The following is a 20,679-nucleotide window of genomic DNA, read 5'->3' as shown; positions in this document are numbered from 1 at the left end:
AACACTCAGCTTTAACTGATGTTATACTGTCAGAACTTTCTACACCAGATTACCTGCTGTATTTATGGTCATTTGCTAAAAATTTAAGTAGAGCTGATTTCTTTTTTCCAAACTGCTGATTTGCATCATAGTGAAAATCATGAGGAGTTTAATTCTGTTGAAGTTTTAATTACAGTTGTGTTTATATTTACACTGATTCGCTGTTTTTGACGTCAAATTGCCCCCAATTTTTTTTTTTCATTGTTTATTCATGCCAGCTTTGAATTTAAATATCCAATACCTTCTGGTGCATGGAGCGTCTCCATCCTGTGCCACATTTTCTTGACATTCCTGAAGGAATCTTTGTGTGTGCTTGACCTCTGACCTCAGGAACGACAGTCGACGCTGAGGAAAGACTCTCGATCCAGCCAGTCCAGCCGAGGGAAGATGCAGCGAGCCAACTCGGTGACGGTGGACGGCCAAGGACTGCAGGTCATCCTCCTTTCTCTTCGCTTCTGTGTCGAGATTTCATGTTGAAGCCAGATCAGAGGTTTTGGGGGTGTGGAGCAGCATTCCAGGAGTCAGCGCGATGCCTTTCTTGTATTTCTTTTGCTTTTTTATGTTTTTTTTGGAGATATCATGACAAAAAAAACTGGAATATAAGTGTCAGAGAGACGCGTTAGAATTATCTGAACATTATTCATGCTTAAAAACCATCTATGTTGCACATACTTTAGTTTGTCTTGTTGTATTGTGCCTTTAAAGCTTCCTCTCTTTTATTTTTTAAATTTGTGTATGAAAGGTACTTTCATGTCTTTTGTAGCGACTTGTCTTGCAACACTTGTACATTTGGTTGAATGTGGTTTGAAAAAAACCCCAAACATCAGGAAATTTGGCTTTTAGGTGCTTGATATCAGACAAAGGATGTTCTGTGTAAGTTAAAGGTTGCATTGTGGTTAAAGCTTTAAAACCACTGGCTTGAAGACATAAGAATTCCCTCTTTATTAAGTGTGTTTAGGCTCATTCTTCATCTGATCTGGGGCTTCGATATAACTCATCCCCTTTTCAAACGCCTTTTATATGCAAGACAACAATCGTGGTCACATCTTTTCAGGACAGTATTGAATCAGAGTATTTATCAGATCACCAGAATGCATTTTGGACAGTTTGAACTGTAAAAAGCTGCTCCACTGCATTTTCAGGAGAGATTTTCATGAAATATCTTCCTGATCGACACATCAGAGTGAAGAAAGATGAGTTACAGCTTCTGATTTACACGTAAAAATAAATGGATGGCCTCTGTAATTGAGCCAGAAATAGAAAGGTGGGCTCTTTATCTTAAGTCCTGCTGATTCATTTTCCACCGGCTGTAGATCAGCAGTCTGACCTCTTTTCGGGAGACTTTCCAGGGTGTTTTTTTTTTTCTCTCTCTCGGTGTTTTTGAGGCGTCTTGTTCTGCTGGAGCTGCCGGTCGGACTGGGACTCCGCAGCCTCCGCCGCTCATCGGCATCACGGCGCTGCGGAGTCCGGCCGTCCCGGCTCCATCCTCCCTGATGTCTGTCAGCCGGCGCGCTCTGGCGATGGAAGCCCGCCGCCGTCTGTGGCGGCCGCTCGTCTCGGCGTGGCTGCGAGAGAAATAAGATGAATCATATCCCAGGCACATCCATCTCTGCCGCTCGCCGGCTAACCAGCGTAATAATCAAGATTATTATTTATAATTACAGGAAGTAATGGATCACTCCGGACTGGACAGGGAGCTCATTAATTCACCCTTAGCCTGCTGGGTTCGCAGACAGGGGGAGTTAAGTGCTTCATCTGTGTCAGGGAGAGAGCGCCGGGCCAGTTGTTGCTCTCTAACTGCAGGAAGGGCCACTCCAGCGAGGGCCTCTGGGTCGCCGCTTGTTTATGTGGCGCTGGGAGAGTCGGGGCCTCCGGCTGCTCCGAGGCACGGGAAAATCCTCCTGACGCTTGATCCAAGCTGACAAATACGACCGCGGATTTATGAACGGGTTCACAATGTTCTCCACATTACAAAAGCAGTTTACAGGAGAAGACCGATTGTTATTCCATTTCTGGATCACTGAAGCGATAATGTAAACATCATATTGGGAAATGTTTAAAGAGACATAAAATTAACACACAGAGATTTCTCGTGATGTTATTTGTTAGTTTTCGCCTGTTAATCTGATTTGTTTCCTTCTTTTACATCAGAAAATGACACTATCAGACAATCACAAACATGATATGCATCAGCAGAAAGAGAAGAATTTTAAATGAGTTGAAACGTGGCCGTAGCGGCTGAGATTACAGGATCATTGAATCTTGTGTCAGTGTGTTCGTCCTCCTGAAGAAACCTGACCTAATGACTGAAACAAACAAACCAGGGTTTTCCAATTAGGGGACATCTGAGCGAATCTAAACAGATCCGGTTATTTTTATGCGATTACTCCCAGTTATATCTCTCACCGTCATGTGAATAGACTCTCTGGAAATACATTTTATTCTGTCATAGTTTATATCCATGTAGAACTGTGGAAAAACAGCAACAAAAAAAAAAAGACTAACAACAGTCACAAAAATATAAAAACAAGAAAACTGATTTTTCATTCTGGCTTCATAGTGTTGGTAGTGATTGAAAGTTTAGAAGACACGATCTTGTTGTTACACAGAATAAATAGGTGAATAAAGTGTATTGCAGACAACAAGAGCAATTGGACTTTAAGAAGTTCAGTGTGTCAGATTGTCCAGGTAATTATTAAGCTAAAATCTTTAAAATAAGACCTTTTGCAGTCTTGTAAGCCGTCTTGAGGTGACCTATTTTTTAGAGATAGTGGTCTAAAAGTCCTCTCTGCTGCTCTCCTTTATGATTAAATAGAATTAACCCAGGATTAAGTTTCTGGGCGCTCACAGCTCGCCTCTGCCAGGTAACCAGAGAAGCTGCAGCGCGTCACACGACTGGCTGGAGATAGTGGGGAAAATGTCTGAGGGATATGGCTTGAAAGTGAATTCCTGTGAAGCATCCTGCAGTCTCCAAACACCGACGGTTTGTTTTGACATCTCCCATTCAGATCACAACAATAGAGGGCACTCATCCTCTGCTAGTGTTTGTCAATCCGAAGAGCGGGGGGAAGCAGGGAGAGAGGTAAGTACACAATCTGTCTCAACATGCTACAAGAGGCCTCTGAAGCCGCGGAGGGAAGGCAGCAGCGTGGCCTCTGGCTGCCAAGTGCTGCAGGCTTACTTAGTCAAATAAAAACACAATAACATTTACCTAAAGCGCTGGCTGGCTGCGTCTACTGTCAGCTCTGTCTCACACACACACACACACACACACACACACACACACACACATACGCACACACACTGCCTCTCCTCTGACACCCTGCTCACTGTCACGTCCCCCTTCTTTAACCCTGGGCTAATTGGGTTATTACTGAAACATATTCATTCACTCCTTATTACGCCAGCCACTCATTTGTTTAAATTATGAGATCAAAATCTGACTTCAGCCAGTTGATATAATGAAATTGAAATTAAAATGAATTAGTCTTTCTAATGGCTTCTCCTCAAGGGGACTTTTTGGGGGGTCTGTCCCGCCCCGCTGCCCAGTCCGCCGCCTCGTCACGTCTCGGTCGGATCTGCGCTCGACGCCATCAATCAGGAGGTTTTGCGATTTTCAAGCCCGAGGTTCATGTTTCCTTTTTCTCTTTACTCCTGCAGGATCTACAGAAAGTTCCAGTATCTTCTGAACCCGAGACAAGTGTACAACCTGGCCAAGAACGGACCCATGCCGGGGTACGTTCGCCTCCGTGTGTTCGAACAGGAAAAAAGACACTGAGAAAAGTGTTTTGCTGAATTTTCTGTTGTGTTGCTAAACTAAACGAGGAGAAGAATTGACTGGATGCCCACAGAGGGCCTCCAGGGACTTGTTGAATTTTCCAGAGCAGATTCGGCCTTTAAAGAACTACTGTCTGCTGTGTTCAGAAACACATGCAGTTGTTATTTGGTTCATTTGAAAAGATCATTGGTAAAATTCTTCATTTCTAGTAAAAGATTCAGATTCTTTGAAAGTTAAATGATTTCTTTGAAGCAATCCTGATTTTTCCGACCCTCACTCCTTCAGATGTCTCAAACTTTCCCAAAAAATCAACAAGTCCTTCATAATTGACGGAGAAAATTTGTCATAAGAAACTTAGTAAAACATATACATGAAGTTAAATGCAGTTTAATTCCAAATAATTCATACATGAACTTTGAAAGCTTCTCTAGTAATAACTAGATTTTTACAGCTCAGTGTAGTATAAAATTATAAAATTAGATTTTTCTTTCAGACATATGAACTATAGCACTTCTTAAAAACATTTTTACACTTCTACATAAAAATATAGAAATATAAACTAATTTAATGTATTAAATCCTTAAGATTATAGTGTATACAGTGTAAAACCAGTAATGCACATGAACAGTAATCATGCCAGAAAATTCTTATTTATTTTGAGCTTCATTTATTGTTTTGGTGTTGCTTTCTTGTTCTATTTCTTAAATTTGTCTATCTTTAACTTTATCTTCATTGATTAATTGATCCGTTTGTTTAATTTGTGCTGTATTCACGACTGTTAAGCATTCGGCTCCTTTAAAATTGCTTAAATATTCACATTATTTAGTTTTTTTTATTTCGTACTAATGATTGTCCTTTTATAAGTTACTGATTTCAAACCAGAAGGAGAATTACAGCGAGTGAAGTGAAACAAAGGAAGCGAGCCTCAACTCCAAATCCATCCCTTTGTTTGTTACCGTCGGCTAATGATCTCCTATTTACCAAACATGACGGTGTTTTTCTGTTGTTGCTCACACATAATGGTGGCCATCACATGCAGGAGAGGCCCTCGGTATTAAGCCCTCCTCCTGGCTCATTCTCGCAGCGCAGACGTAAATGAGGTGAGTTCAACACATAACCAGTCCTGGAGACGGCGGAATCATGCGGTCGCCGCGTCTCCATATGCATAAGGCTGTATGTGCGGCGCGGGCGGGCCACACGGATGATGGAGAGGGGTGAAAGCCTCGCCATACCACATGTGATCACGCATACAGACCAGCCGCGGGCCGGCGGCGGCGGCGACGGCGGGTTTCCTATGGTTCACATCTGTGATTAAGACAATGAATGGATGATTTACATGCATCAGGCTCCCTCGCTTTGCTGTTTTCAACACACAGGAATGCTTCGCGGGCGCCGTGCCGCCACCTTGTTTGGCTCTGATTAGATCTGAAAACAGAAACTTTGTGACTTATAAAAAATAAATAGAGAGCAGCACACGCAAGGGGACACAAAAAAAAAACAACAAAGAGGAGCCTCCACGACGGAGATTGGGCCGACAACTTTTGGAGGCTGACCTTGTGCTCGGCGTCTCTCCTCTATCGACGTGGGCTGAAACATCACCTGCCTCTCAGGATCTGCTTCCAGAGCTTCTCCTTCGAGCTGAGAAACATCCCCGGTGACCTTTCCCTCGCTGTAACCTTGTTAATATTTTGTCAAGTGAACTCGGCACGCCGTTAGCGGGGCGAGCGGCCGCGGTCGGACACTGCAGCAGCACGCATCGCTGTCAATTAGCAGCCTCGCTAATGCGATTACGGCAAATTAAGTGTTTGTTTCTTGGTATTTAAACATCCCCAAAGTTGCCTTTCATGTTGGCGGCCGTCTGTTTTGCGTCTAACATGGTTTGCGGTCCCAGTTGGAGAGTAATTGAGCGAATCATTTACCCGCCATACGAGGCTCAGAGGCCGGCTCATTCAGTTAGGGCTTTGTTATTGTGAAGGAACGGAAGAAGTTGGACTGAACATTGCCTGTCATGATCCAATTAGCCCGCCAACAGGCAGGCTAGCTCGCTGAATGAATAATTATCAATGCCACATGTGTTATTTTGTGGGATGAGTTGGGGTTTGGAGTGTGCTGTGTGTGGCGGTGGGATCAGAACTGGACTCATGACGTGACGTGCACAGTGTTGGACGTTCGTGTCAAATCTTCCACAAAAGAAATGGTGGTACGACACGGAGGGAAAATTAATCAGGATGGCAAACAGATGAGATGGTTGTTTCTGTTTTGTGTGTAATTTAAAAGCTTTTAATAATCTGAAATTACTGGGAAGCAAATAGTATCTGAAAAAGAATTAGTTTTCGTCTGTCTGTGTTGAAGCTTTAATTGATTCCAGGTCATAAATGCAGTAACAAGACTGAGCGTGAACAGGACCGTCGTCCATTTTCAAAAGGTTGCCTTTTCTGTCGCTCAGAGCACCATAGTGTTGTAAACGGACCCCCAAAAAACAACAGATGTTTTACGTTTTCACTTCCCGCAGCCCTACCAAAGCTCTGTGGCGCCCCCGGGTGGAGAACTCCTTTCACAAATCACCATAACTCTCACTGGGAAAAACAGGTGAAAATGTGTAGAAAGAGAATGAATCGTAACACCACTGATCCTCTTCCAGGCTGAACTTCTTCAGGGACGTTCCAGATTTCCGGGTGCTGACTTGCGGAGGCGACGGCACGGTGGGCTGGATCCTGGACTTCATCGGTACGGCACGCATTGCTCCGCCACATATTTCACATTATCTGGCATCACCCGTTGGTACAAGGACTGCAAACTCCCTCGCCCCCCCGGCGTGCGGCTGCATGCACACACGCTGCCTTCGGTTTCTCATAAAGTACAACATAGTAGAACTTCATTTCCTTTTTTTGGTAAAATTGCAATTGCTTTTCTTAGTTTTCAGGGCCTGGTGCCCTGTTGTTGTTCTGTCTGAAATGGTAAAGCATAATTTATGGCTTGGATATAAACACTTTCATTACGTCCAAGCCTGCGTATTCAGGGGTGGTAAAATGGGATGATTGCTTGAGTTGGAAAACAACATATTAGTCAACATTTGAAGATCAAGAAAAAAAAAAAAATCACCTGGCCTCTTCTATTTGGTCTTGAAGATGTGTTACTTGTTCAGGCGCTCAAAAATTGCCTCAATTTTTTATCAATCAAAACAAAGAGAGGTAATAACTGTCAGGCGAAATGTGTCTCTTGAAATAGACTGTACAGCTGGACGTTCGGAGCGAGCCGCGGTTTGACAGGCAAAATGGATTTGATGCTTTCTTTGCAAGTTTTTCTCAGGGACTTTGTTTGCCGGCGGCGTCCTGCTTCACGTCCTCCGTTTGTCCCGCCGTTCCAGATAAGGCCAACCTGGACAAGAACCCGCCGGTGTGCATCCTCCCGCTGGGCACGGGCAACGACCTGGCCAGGTGTCTGCGATGGGGAGGAGGTACTGATGGCCGACCAGCGTCAACAATACGGGGAGGAATAGGATGTACTGATCCTTATTTGATAAAACGGAAGGATTTAGATGAGGGGTGTCAAACTCAGTTTAGTTCAGAGGTCACAGGGTCTCAGTGCTGCGTTGTTGTCTGCTACTCTCAAGAATTTTGTTAAAAAAAGAAAAAAAGAATAACTATTTTTCCTTTTAAATTGTTACATTTTGCTTGGCGGTTTTGTGGGCTGTGTTCAAGCCTCTTGCGACCCAATTTTGGCCCATCAGCCTTATGTTTGAGACCCCTGGTTTAGATGGATTGTTTAGGTTAAATATGAAATGAAGGTAAACTGATAGAAACCAGGTGAAACTCCTATTTCGTATAAATAAATAAATTGATATAAATAAAATATACAAAGGAAAGTTGGAAGAAAGCACATCAGTTTGTCACAATAAAGTATTTTATCTTATTTTCATAAAATATTGGGATTATTTCAGATAATTTTTAATCAATATTTACAACACAATTCTGTATGTTTTTGAAAACTAAAATAAATGACACACTAACAGATAATGCTACACAGTGCTATTCTAACCACACCCAGGAAGCAGAAGTAGAAGAGAACAAGTCAACATGTTGATGATGAAGAAATCACATAAACCCTATTCACCCATTAACAAAGGAAAGTCAGTCAGACTTGGAAGACATTTCGATCAGTAATTTAAAGTCTTTGAATGTTTCGTCCACGAATTGCTAATATCGCCCTGTGAAATCAAAACAAGCACCGATTAATACATCTGAGCGTCTCCTGTCGTTTCTTCCCGAGGCTACGAGGGCGAGAGCCTCCTGAAGATCCTGCGGGACGTGGAGAACAGTTCCGAGGTGATGCTGGATCGCTGGAAGATCGACGTCACCCCCACCGACAAGGAGGAGCGGGGCGACCCGGTGCCTTACAGCATCATCAACAACTACTTCTCCATCGGAGTGGTGAGTCGGACACCCGGGGGAGAACAAATGCTTCTTTCTCAAGTTTGTAGAGGTTTTTATTTTCCTTTAGACTGATTTTTTTTGTTTGTTTGTTTGTTTTTGTTTTTTTGTCATTTATAGTCAAAAAGACAATTCATTCAGTCTGTATTTATCAGCCCAGAGCCGTCAGGAGCAGCAGGTCTCCGCCACCTCTGACCTCCCACTCACCAACGGACGAAACAGAAAAATTAAATCAAATCTAAAATGTATAAAAATATACTTGACATAGACTTTAGATAGTAATATATTTTTGTTGGTATATTATTTTTCTCCTGTGTGTGTCTGCGCTGCGATTAACACACGTGTGTGTAGATCTGTGCATCTGTAATTCAATTTGTGCACAAGTATTCCAGTTTGTAATGTGTGCACAAAGCATACCACACACACACAATTGTAACACACACACACATACAAATTTGTTTATGCACAAATCAAAGTATGCATGCAAAAATCATAGTATACACACACAACTCTCCACACAGCACATCCTCCTCGCTGCCGTCCGAACTCTTGAAGTTGCAGCAGTTTAAAGCCTCCAAACAGCCCGTTAAAAACACCTGCCGCTGCTTCTCGTCCTTACAGTTTGATTAGCAGGTCACCGCTCGCCGCCTGACCTCTGATCGGCTCAGTCAGGTCACATCCAGCACCCTCCTGCTTTTCCTCTGTAGATTTAACGTACAGGACTCAGTTTTGTTGCTGCAGTTCAAAATGTTCTGTCACCTTGATGCCCGAGTCCAGGAGGGAAACTTCAAGTGTACAAACTATTTCATGAATCGATCAATACATCTGGCTATACTGGTGACCATGATGTTGAGTGTCGTGTGTTTCCTCCGGGAACTGATCAGGCATTTCCCATTCTGACACATGTGCGACATCTTGGTCCAAAATCCGATGCTGGATGAGGATTAACTCTTTCCTTCCCAGTCGCGTGTTTCGGTTTCATCTCTGCACAGCTTTTGCACCTCAGCCTGTTGTTCTTCAACATGATGGTTGGTTTGCAGCAAACATTTACGAACAGTCTGGATCAATCAAGCCATTCTTTAAAATAAAGCTTGACTGAAAATCCCCCACAGTACAGTGTTCTTAGAATGCACTGACCCGTTATGTGTGTTACACATCAGAACCATTTAGATTTTGATTTTAAGACTTAAGACCGTGTGGAGTTTGCATGTTCTCCCTGTGTGTGTGGGTCTCCAGTGGGTTTGGGTTTTGGATGGATGGATGGATGGATGGATGGATGGATGGATGGATACATGCCATTGTTTTTCTGATTTTAACTCCAAAAAGACGAGTGAGATTATGATCACAGTTGAAACTTAAATGTTCATGTGTTATTTTTGTAGAGTTTTTTTAAACAATCTTTTCAGTGATATTTAGATTTCTTTGAGCTTCAAATTAAAAAAACTTATTTCTAAAGAAAGTTTTCCATCCACTACCAGATTAAATTCAGTTGAGGCTTTTGAAATAGTCTTTTCCAACTTAAAATAAAAGATACCACTTAAAGAAATCTTTCACTTTAAGCTGATTGATGTCAACGTGCTGCAGTAACAAAGATCTTCTGTACTTTACAGTGAACGCAGCTCAGTGAAGAATCGTCGTAGCGTTCGGTTGAGAGCCGATCGTGCGTCTCTTCGCACTCGCATGACGCCTCTCATTACAGAAACACCTACATGTGAAGGGATTTTTGCGACTCTCACATCGCAGGTGTCAAACATGAACAACTCCCAGGTTGTTAATAACATGCTGTGGAGATGTTTAGCATCTGCATATCAAATGATACATTTCTTTAAGAGGCTTATTCACAGGTTTTTAAATGACAACAATAAACGAGATACAATATTGTTTTGTTTGTTGTTGTTGTTTAATTAATTGCATTGAAGTCTTGATTTTACATGTCAACTGTATTGGAAATAAGCAGAAGTTATATACGGTAACAAGTTAATTGACAAAAATAAACTTTATTTTAATTTAAAGGAAAGTCAAGGTACTGATGATTATCAGTGTAAATGCAAAGATGATCGTTTTGAATGTTTTGTTTTCTATGAAAAAGTGCTATTTTTCCTTCTAAAACCCTAAATTTTCTCAAAGTTTCAGTACTTTTTGTGCCTCTGCTCAGGATCTGCTCGTTGCCTTTGTTTGACATGAAGTTAGTTTACAAACAAACACAGTTTAACCTTCAGACCAGAGGTGTCAAACTCCTTTTACTTCAGGTTCCACATACAGCGCAGTTTGAGCTCACGTGGGCCAGACCAGTTAGTAATAGCATTATAACCTATAAATGACTAGAATTCCAAATCGCTGTCTTTCTTTTAGTACAAATAAGTATTAATATATCATAAAAAAAATTGACATGTAATGAACGATGCTGAAATTTCACTGAAAAAAAAAATCAACTTAAACACTATCATGCTTCATGTGCTTTACAACTTGTGACACTATCTGCATCTTCTCGTTTGGCCACATGTAGCTGGAACTCAGAAATACAGACGATCAGCTCATATCATGTTCAGAACCACTTGTCAAATCCTAGAAATGATCTTTCATGTGGACACGTTTTTACGTCTGTGCAGCAAATATTGATCACCTGAAGTGAGTCACCACATGATGCACATTAAAGTGAAAAGAAGATGAGGTGGACCCACTTTTGCCCCCTGGTGGTCAAATATATACAATATGAAATATATTGCAGTTGCTATCATAATGTGTCACAGCTGGCTGTGGGCTGGATTGGGTTCTCTGATGGGCCAGTTCTGGCCCATGGGCCGTACATTTGACACCTCTGCCTTTAGATCGTCACCCTGTCTTGTATGTATTTCTTATGCCAGTAGCTCCTCAACCGTTTATATTTTCTGTAAACTGTATTTTGATTTTATTTATTTATTTATTTTTTACAGCTTTGTGCCTTTGTTGTTGTCCTGAGGTAATATTACAGACCGACTAGATAAAAAAAGTAGAAACACAGCTTTTTTTGCCAACTCTACAACGAGAAACACCATAAAAACTTAAGCTGCCTGCAATCAGAAAGTGACACAAACGAACACAATAGAAACGTCGCTTCAGGATTTTTCAGTGTGGCACTCGTGTAAATCTGGTGAAAGACGCATATGGCACCTATTAAAACCTTTCACACCAAAGCAATGGCGGCGAGAATGAGTCGCAGTCACAGAGAAGTGAAGGTGCCAGTAAACAAGGCGAAGTGGAGCCGAACTAAAGCAGCTGGCGCTGAGGCGCGGACCGCCGACACTCTGCAAAACTCCACCGCTCCCCCTTCCTGGTGATTCTTGACTTTGTTGCTCAAGGTTGAATGAGAAACGCAGCGCGCTGCAGCGGCGGCATAATGAGTCAATTTATTTATTTTGATCACATCGTTGTTAGGCCTTTATTGAGATGTGCTCAAGCCCCAACCACCTCTGATCGATAAACAAGCCCGGCCGCGTATCCGCGCGGAGTTACGGACCCGTCGGGTACCCCTGTCCATCTCCGCCGTAATGACACTGATTTCACGTAGCTCATGTTAGCCATTACCGTTAAATGTCAGGGGGAAATATGGTAATTGACATTTGCAGGTGGCAGAGGAGGGAGCCACCGGGGGTGGAGAGAGGTGTGCAGGCTGTGGCAGGGACGTAAGTGATGCATGGCCTTACAAATGTTAGTTGAATAACACCTCCAGGCCGGGCCCCTAATGACGCTGTTTGAGGATATTAGAGGACAGGTCTTGTTAACATTGTGATAGAGGAGAACAATGGCTGCAATCCGTCTGCAGCGCCGAACATATGGTGATCAGTGTACGAGGGGAAGTGGTTAGAGATGCATCTCTGAATATCCATCCTGATGTCTAAGACCATTAATTTACCGGCATTAATGTCAAAACCAGAAACTAATAAGCATAAATATGGATGCATTGAAATGATTTCTGGAAAAAAAAATGTACTTTACAACAAAGAGGTAGGATAACCAAAAACAAATATAGGATTTTAGATGGATCAGTCATTAAACAATTAAAGTTTTTTTCTTGGCTTGCTTGAGAAAATGTTTCTAGAAGCTGTGATCAACTTATTGAAACCTGGAAAAGAAAAACAAAAAGGCCAAAATGGACCAAAGACAGGACATTAATCGGTTGGTCATGAATATAACTGTGCTATAATCATGTGCAGTGAAAATATCAATGGACCTAATATAGAACCGTGTGGAACGCCATACAGTGTACTATGTTTAATGGAAAAATGTTCAGCTATAAACTGACAAAGTACCCGTCCATCTTTAAGATCAAAATAAAACCATTTTAAAACATTTCCACACAAGCAAACCTATCAATTACAGGACTAAAGTAAAAAACTCAACCAAATTCATTCTAAGATCATTAAATATTCATTAAGTTATTATTTACCATTAACAACCACTAACTAATAGCTAACATCCAGTACTGTGGTTTGATGAAAACACGACTGAAAATGAAATTTTCATTGAAAAAATGTTTTTTAAAAAAAAACATGGCGTATTATATGATGGTGTGGCCACACATTTTAGTAATTCAATTCATTATGTAAGCTGCTTAGAAGAGAAATCACCAATAGCAATATTTTTATATCAATACAAAGACAAAACTCATTAAAAAAACCATTCTGTCATTCAATAAGGTCAACTTGTCCATTTTTCACGTATGAAGACTGACATGAATTCAACATATAGTTCTGGGATGTTGGTCTTGTAAAATGAGTCATTTTTTCCGCCTTTGTCCAAAAGGAACAGATTAAATATAAAAACCACAGAAACTGCAGCTTGTGGGTTTTGTTCCTCTCCGTCCTTTCTGTTGATGAAGATGCGACGTTTTCATTAGGACAGGTTTTTTCTTCTTGAGTCAAACTTGTGAGAATGTAAAAGCAAAGCCTCTCTGCCCTGACTGGTCCATAAAGTCATTATAACTCCGATTGTCTTTGCTCACTGGTGGGATTAGTGCCCAGAGGGTGTGATGATGACAGATGAAGTTGTTTGTGGGGGATTAGGAAGATTTTGAGCTCTCTATGGATTTGAGTGTGATATAATATTTCGTTTGCATCTTTTTTTTTTTTTTTGCTTTCCGTTGAATGAAAAAAAAAAGAATTACATTAAAGATTATGCGACAAGTCAAGCTGATAATTACCTCAGAGATTATGCAGATGCAGAGTAGATTGTTTTTGTAATGACACTGTTGAAATCCAAAGATCAGCACTCGCTGTGGATGCCAACATATGCTGGAGGGCGGAGCTACTTCCACAAAAGTTGAAGTCCAGCTCCTTCTTTCTTTGTCTGATTGCTTTGACGGTTCTTTAGCACAATGCACGTCTGTCAGAGAAGGAAAGTTGCTCAAAACATTCCAATCCACTGATTTTTACCCAAAAAGAACTACCATCTTTTTTTTTTTCTTTCTTTCTTACAAATTCCTCAAACCCAACCTTCTGCCACGGCCCGGTCGGGGCTGAGAATTAATGGCGCCATCCCTTTGGGAGGATGTGGAAGTGACGTGAAGTGTAATGATCTCAATCAGGGCCAGGGGTGAGAGACAGAACTAATCACTGAGCGCGCTGCGCTACCATAATGCAGTCAGTCGCCCTAATGACCCTGGCACTCCTGTCAAAGCCATTACTCTCCCCCTGCAGTGAAAGGCACATCAAACCGCTGGGGCCCCACTCATAATTGGACTAAACTTTGAGCTATGAGAGGACATTACACATGTCCTGTATTAATTTGGGTGCCAGATTTTTACATTGGTAATTATTTGAGGGCAGCTACGGGGGGGGGGGGGGGGCGAAGAGGGAGTGAGTGAGGCGACGCCAGCCTGCCGCCGCCAGGGGGTCGGTGGGTCGGTGCACGGGGAGGGGGACGTGTCCCACAAGTGTCGGTGGTTTGGTTCACCTGTTCTGTAATATTTAAGTTCTATTGGCCTGTTTGAAAGCGGAAGTTGGGCTGTTGACTGGATGCTGTTGGTGAAATGAAAATCTTAATTGAGAAAAGAAAATGTTCAAGAAAGTGTTTAGCATATTCAGGTATTAGGTTGACTTGCTACCTTATTTTTATTCCCTTCAAAATGTTAAAAGTAGATCTTGTGAGGTCCGTCTGGTGGTGATTTCTCAGACCAGGCGGGATCTCATTCGTTTGCTCATGACCTTTGTTGAGGGTGGGAGTGTTTTTATAGTCATACACAATTAAGTATGACTGTCTTTCTTGTAGTTGTGGACAATATGTGGTGTGTTTGCTTGTTGTAAAAGTTTCCCGATTAAAAAAAAAAAAAACAGAAAAGGCTGCCCCAGAGCAGCAAAGTGCTCCCTCCACTCCTGGTTGCTTGAAATCGCTGTTTATACTGTTGCAAAGCCACAACTCGACTTGTACAGAGCTCAGATAATAGACCCCAAACCAAAGGGGAGACAACCTCTCCCTGCTTTTGCTCTCTTGTTTGCAGCTATTGTCCTGTTTGTAAGAAAACCAAGTTACAATCTCTCAGATATATCCATCACCTCACCTCTCTGGCTCCAGCTGGAAGCGTGAGGCGAGTCTGCGGGGATCTTGAAGGAGTCTTTTGGTCTTCTGCTTACAGCGTCTTGAAGAGACATCAAGAGAAGCTCCATTGATTTTTTTTTTTTCCTCTCTCTTTTGGCTCCTGCTAAATTTCTGTACAGAGAGCTAGCAGGGGGTCCTCCCTGTAGGTGCTGTTTCAATAGTGCCACTCAAAACGGAGTGGGTCAAAACAGATTGCTTCAGTGGAGGGGGGAGAGGAACGAGCCCAGAAAGTTTACCGCAACTTTTTTCCTCACTTTTCCCTGAGATGCTTTCAGAGCTGGACAAGTTTTATAGCGTTTGTCAGGGGGGGGCTTCAAAAAAATGTCTGCGCCAGCATTTTTCTGCTGATGCTCAGAAGTGTGAAATAAAGGAAATTTTAGTCTGGAGTGAGTAATTGAGCTTGACACTGGTGAAGGCTTGCACGCTTTGTTACCGAATACTCTAAAGTAATTTAGAATCCTCAGGCTGCAGCGTTGTATTGGAATGTTTTTTGGAGTTAATATGTAGGTCAATTCCAAAAAATTATATTTTATTGAAAATAATGTTTATTAAACTACAATGTTACGTATATGGAACATGAGCAATCAGATTAAACTCTAATCTGGCTAAAGTCATCTTGTGTAAACCTTTTGTAAACCTCATGTATGTAAATGGCGCCGGATTGCTTCCACCTGCCTCATTTAGCATCAAACACGCTGTTCACGAGAGAAGAATTTATGTCTCCGCAGCTGTTTACAGGCATATAAGAAACAAAAGAAATGCATATCGTGAATTGGTCGTGCTAATAAATCCATTCTGAAAAAGCCAATATCGCAGTGCATTATGGGATTGATCTGCTGACTGAGTTAGATGATATTGTTGATGTGTATAAACTTGCACATCAATCTGATCTCTTTGTGTCCTTTAAACTGGACAAACTGATCTCCCAGGGATGAATATTTCAAATTAACTGAAAGTGACAACAGCTACTGAAACCATGAGCTCTGAAGTAAAATCTCGGCCGACTGTTGTTGTGTTCTGCTGACATTCTGTCTGCATTTACAGCTTGTATCAATACTTACTGCCGTTTTGTACAAGGTTTTTTAGTTACCCTTCATCTGGTTACGTTGTGACTTCATGTCATGAAAATTTGCCCCAAGAAATATAGTTTGAAGGGAAAACCCATCCACGCAGAGGGAGAACATGCAAACTCCACACAGTTTACCCCAGAGCAACATAGACTCAAACCAGGGAGATTCTCACTCCGAAGAGTGCTAACCACTACACAGCGTGGCTGGTTGGCTCCTTTTAAATTCATGTCATCTAGTTGCATATCTGCTAGAATTCCTCAATGTCGATACAAACCATGCAGCGAGATTTGTTCTCTCTCCTCGGTATTCTTTCCCGGTGTGAGCATCGAACATGCAGCAAACCTCCTTTTTCGTGCCAGGAGGTCTTGAATTTCTCATGTATGTAAATTGTTGAAAACTTTATTCTTGTCACCTTGAAAAAAAACAACAGTTCTGTCTTTTTGGGTCGTGCTTGACTGTCGAAGTGTCAGAGAAGTCAGTCCCACAATGAAAACACAACACAAATCGAACAAGTTCATCTCTCATCAGCTTTTTCTGATCTTGACTGCACCTGCATTGTGAGTTTGGCTTTGGATCTTTAAGGAAACAACAAAGTTGAAAGAAAAATATCAGCATGAAGAGGACAATATTTTTGACATTTCTCTGTATTTTGCACCAGAAGGTGGCTTTAAAATCGACTTTATATTGTGATAACTTTAATATTCATTTGTAATTGTTTGGTTTTGTGAAAATATAGATATTTCCATCATATACACTGTTCCCCACAACAAAGACAAATTTTTAAAATTTAAATTTAAAGGCCACCATGGCGCTGTTTTACCAGCCTGGCCCACATGAGATGAAACTGGGAAACATGAACTAAAATATGTGTGACATCCGTGACCTTTATGGACAATCCAAACGATCCATTTACTCATAATGAATAAATACCATTTTCATGCTTTGATTTCATGAGTCCCTCCACTTTTCCCAAGTCCCTGTTTCCAGCTGAATCCATGTAAACAAAGGTGCTTTCGATGGTTTCAGCAGATCATTTAAAAAGTTGCTGCACTGTTGTCTGATTGCATTCGCTCCGTTTATACATGCCTTGTTTTCTAACTTATGAAGCGCACTAAACCGAGGCGTTGTTAATGTACTTGCGAAACGTCTTGTGAGTCACACCGCAATAACGTATGTAACATGAACTGCGACACCTTTACTTCAAGAACTGCGCCGTGGCAGCGGTTCGAGCCCCGGGTCTCAGAGACGAGAGAGACGGGGAGGATCTGAGCGAGGGAGAGAGGTCGAGAGCGACGTATAGACAAGGAGCGAGGTGAAAGAAAGGGGAGAGAGAGAGAGAGAAAAAAAACTTGGTTGCCAAGGTGTCGGCAGCATCCTGAGCTGTGATTACTCACAATGTGTGTTTAATTAATTAGCTGGTGTGGAGACGGCGTGCTGTTCATCAGGGCTTCTGTCAGTGCTTCTCCATCCCGGGTTCAGCCCCGCTGCCACCTCCTGCACGCGGCAGCTCCTTTCATCGTATAGAAACGTTCTCCGGGGACAGCCGAGGTGTAACTGAGCTGCGCGACAAGTTTGGAGAGTTGGTTAATGAGGAGGTTCACTAATAGTGTGATCTTAAAGGTTTGCATGGAAGTGACTTCAACTCTGGATTGTCAAGTAACCGGTAACAGCACATGTAGATCCTTAGGCCCCGTTTACATGTTTCATGTGAAAAAATGCTTTTTGGGAGTTTTGTTTCATGTTTTTTACTTACACGAAAACAGTTTGAAAATTACACGATGCAGAAATGCTGAAAATAAGAAATTAAACCACACCCATGTGTGCAGAGAACAATAGGAGATGAAGGAGGGATGTTGGTGGAGATCAGGGCTGATATTAGCGATTTTGGGTTGATGGGGTATCGGCATGTGCAGTAGCAGTGTTTTCAAACACTTTTCCCTCGTTTCCACGGAAATGGAGTCAGAGCGTTCCGCCTCTGGAGCCGTTTTCAAAAAGTTGTGTTTTCAGTGGCTCTCAGCACCGTCGTCGCGTAAACGGAACACCAAAATGTCTTGAAAGTTTCAGTACACAGGGTCATTCTGGTGGCCAGAAACGTCCTGCAAACAAATTTGTATCGAAGCACGTGGGCATGAGAGTGCTTAGATGCTTGTTCAATGGATTTTGCATGTTCTCTCATGAGGCTGCAAGTTCTTCTTAAGGAGTACTAGAGCTTCATCCAACAAGCTACAGTTTTCTGGGTTTTGAGTCGACTGAAGAAATGAATCTGTCACCAGGCTGCTGAACCTTTAAACTCCACCTTGAATAAAGAGGTTAAAGGTCTCCAGCTGTACATTTTGTGAACCGAGTCTGTTTCATCTGGTTTGTGGAACATAGTGTTCATTTTAGTTTTCTTCCAAACTTAAGTAGAGACTCCCTTTGACCAAATCCAGATCAGAGCCAGATGGAAGGATTAGATTGTAGTCTGAACACATTTAATTTGTTTCTCACTGTCTTTCAGGATGCCTCGATCGCTCATCGTTTCCATGTCATGAGAGAGAAGCACCCCGAGAAGTTCAACAGCAGGTATGTGGATGTGTGTGGAGATTATTGGATCTCAGGTAAAGGTTCCTTGCATTTATTGAACGATGCTGTAGTGGTTAGCTCTGTCGCCTCACATTGAAATATCCACGGTTCCAGTCTGAGTTTGGTCGCCTTGCTGTGTGCAGTTCGCATGCTCGCCCTGTGTGCACATCTGTCTCTGGTTTCCTTCCACACATAGTGACCCAAAGTCAGATGAGCCGTATGGATAAACTTTTCTGGAAGATGGATGGGTGGATGAATTTATGGTGCTCACAGTCCTTCAGTTGTGGCAACCCGGGTTCAAATCACAGCTGCCACAGGACGGGCATCCGGTGTAATGTAAAAAGCCAATCCTATGGTGCACATTACAGTGACTTGCTGCATTCTAGAAATAAAATTTGAGAAGCCAAAAACAGTTCAGTTCAGTTCAATTCGATTTTATTTATATCACACCAAATACAACACAGTCGTCTGAAGGCACTTTTACAGAAAAACACCCAGAATGCACCATCCTCCTCATTTATATAGCACTTACTGAGTTATGCACAAAAAAGAAAGAATGATCACTAACATTTAAGTATTTTAGAATTCATATAATAATAATCATCTAGTTTGAACCATCACAGGTTACTGCATGGAAACAAAACTGTTACTGAAACTGTCAGCAGGGTAATTGAACTAAATAAATGCGAAATATTCATGTCACATTGGTGACAATCTTTAACAACATTCAGATGAAAAATGTACAGATTTGGAAACTGTGATTTCACTTTCGCTCACTGTTGCTCCTCTCAAAGCGCTTCGTCCTCTCTGCCATGCAGACACTTTGAGATCAGGCCATTAAACAGCTTTCTGGTAAACCGGACTCTCAGTCAGGCCTCGTGCAGGAAACAAAGATTTCAAATGAAGAAGGAAAAGCTTTAGTTGTGTTTTGGGCGTCTGTTTACACGACAACAGCGCTCGGAGCAAATGAAAATGTAACTTTTTGAAAATGCTCCAACTTCATCTCCCTGTAAATGGGAGGGAGTACCGTATTAATTTTTGGGATTGTCGCTGCTACACATGGACAGAACGGCCAAAGTGAATAGTTCTTCTGCACATGCGCGAGTACTTGGACTATAAGAAACGACGTCAGCTTCCAGTGCATATTCTTCAAGGTTTTGTTTTTTGTACGGTTTTGTTTTGTTTGTTTGTTTTTTGCCACATGTGTGATCCCATTGCAAAAATGACTAACAGCACCCACTAGTGGTCTTAGATTGTGACTACGTTGTTTTCATCATTTATGCCGTTGTAAACGGACATTTTCAAAATGCTGCCGGGTAAGCGTAAAACATTGTAGTGTAAACTGGTCCTTGTTCACTGTTTATGCTGCAGTGTGTTTCTCGTGTTTCTGAGGCTGCTGTGAACCTGAATATAAGACAACTCCACTTTCTTCAAACCTATTTTCAAGTAAAAGGAGAAAACAGCCTGTCTTGTATCCGGCTTCTGAAACAGTAAGAGCCGACGTGCCAGAAAGCAAATCAGGCGCTCTTCAGAGTGTCAATAAACCCACAGTGCATTAGCAGGGACCTGATGAGGTCTCTTCATGACAAGAGATTGTATATCCGCGCCGCATGACGAATGGACGGCCGTCATATTTACCATTCCTGATTACCTGGAGGAGATGCGTTCACCTTTGGAAACGAACAAATGTGGCATCTATGTTTCCATCAATATTTAACATGTGCAATGCGTCTCCACTAGAGCCAGGGAGTAATTGCAGGCCTAATTGAATTTGCTTGGCTAGTTTGACGTGGTGGATCAGTCAGAGCGATGACACACAGCCTCCTAATAATCCCATTTCTTCTCATTATCATATTTTACTCCGGTCTTATTACAACATCTAGCCGGCCGTGCTTCTGCGGCCCCGACGCGCCGGAAAATGCCCCAAACAGACGCGAACGAGTGAAACCCGGGCAGGCGTTTAACCGTTGCCCGTGGCTACGGCGGACGTGGCGCCCGGTTGGACGAGAGCCAGCGAGCCGCAGCGAGTGTAACAGCATCAGCTCATTAAACAAAGAGGGTGTGAGGCAGGCGTCATCCAGGACAACATGGTGGCACATCCTTTACAGATGTTGATCCACACGCACACACACACACACACACACACACACACAGAGCGCATCTCTGTTGTTTTACCCCATTCTAACAGCCTTTCCGTGAAAAATGATTGAGATATTTTAAGAAAATT

General features: G+C 42.3%; 1 protein-coding gene across 1 annotated transcript in view; it reads left to right on the top strand.

Annotated features, from left to right (window-relative positions):
- The window catches only part of dgkb (diacylglycerol kinase, beta), a 68,682-nt gene that overhangs the window by 22,443 nt on the left and 25,560 nt on the right, over positions 1 to 20,679 (top strand). Inside the window, exons 13-19 of the mRNA XM_030102043.1 lie at positions 370 to 471; positions 3,048 to 3,121; positions 3,700 to 3,774; positions 6,459 to 6,544; positions 7,185 to 7,274; positions 8,087 to 8,247; positions 18,388 to 18,452. Coding sequence (XP_029957903.1) covers positions 370 to 471; positions 3,048 to 3,121; positions 3,700 to 3,774; positions 6,459 to 6,544; positions 7,185 to 7,274; positions 8,087 to 8,247; positions 18,388 to 18,452 — 653 coding nt within the window. The remainder of the gene's footprint in view (positions 1 to 369; positions 472 to 3,047; positions 3,122 to 3,699; positions 3,775 to 6,458; positions 6,545 to 7,184; positions 7,275 to 8,086; positions 8,248 to 18,387; positions 18,453 to 20,679) is intronic.

This window comes from Salarias fasciatus, chromosome 11, assembly GCF_902148845.1.
Source record: "Salarias fasciatus chromosome 11, fSalaFa1.1, whole genome shotgun sequence".
Classification (NCBI taxonomy): Eukaryota; Metazoa; Chordata; class Actinopteri; order Blenniiformes; family Blenniidae; genus Salarias; species Salarias fasciatus.
Note: the sequence above shows the minus strand (reverse complement) of the source record. Positions and strands in the feature narration are given on the sequence as shown.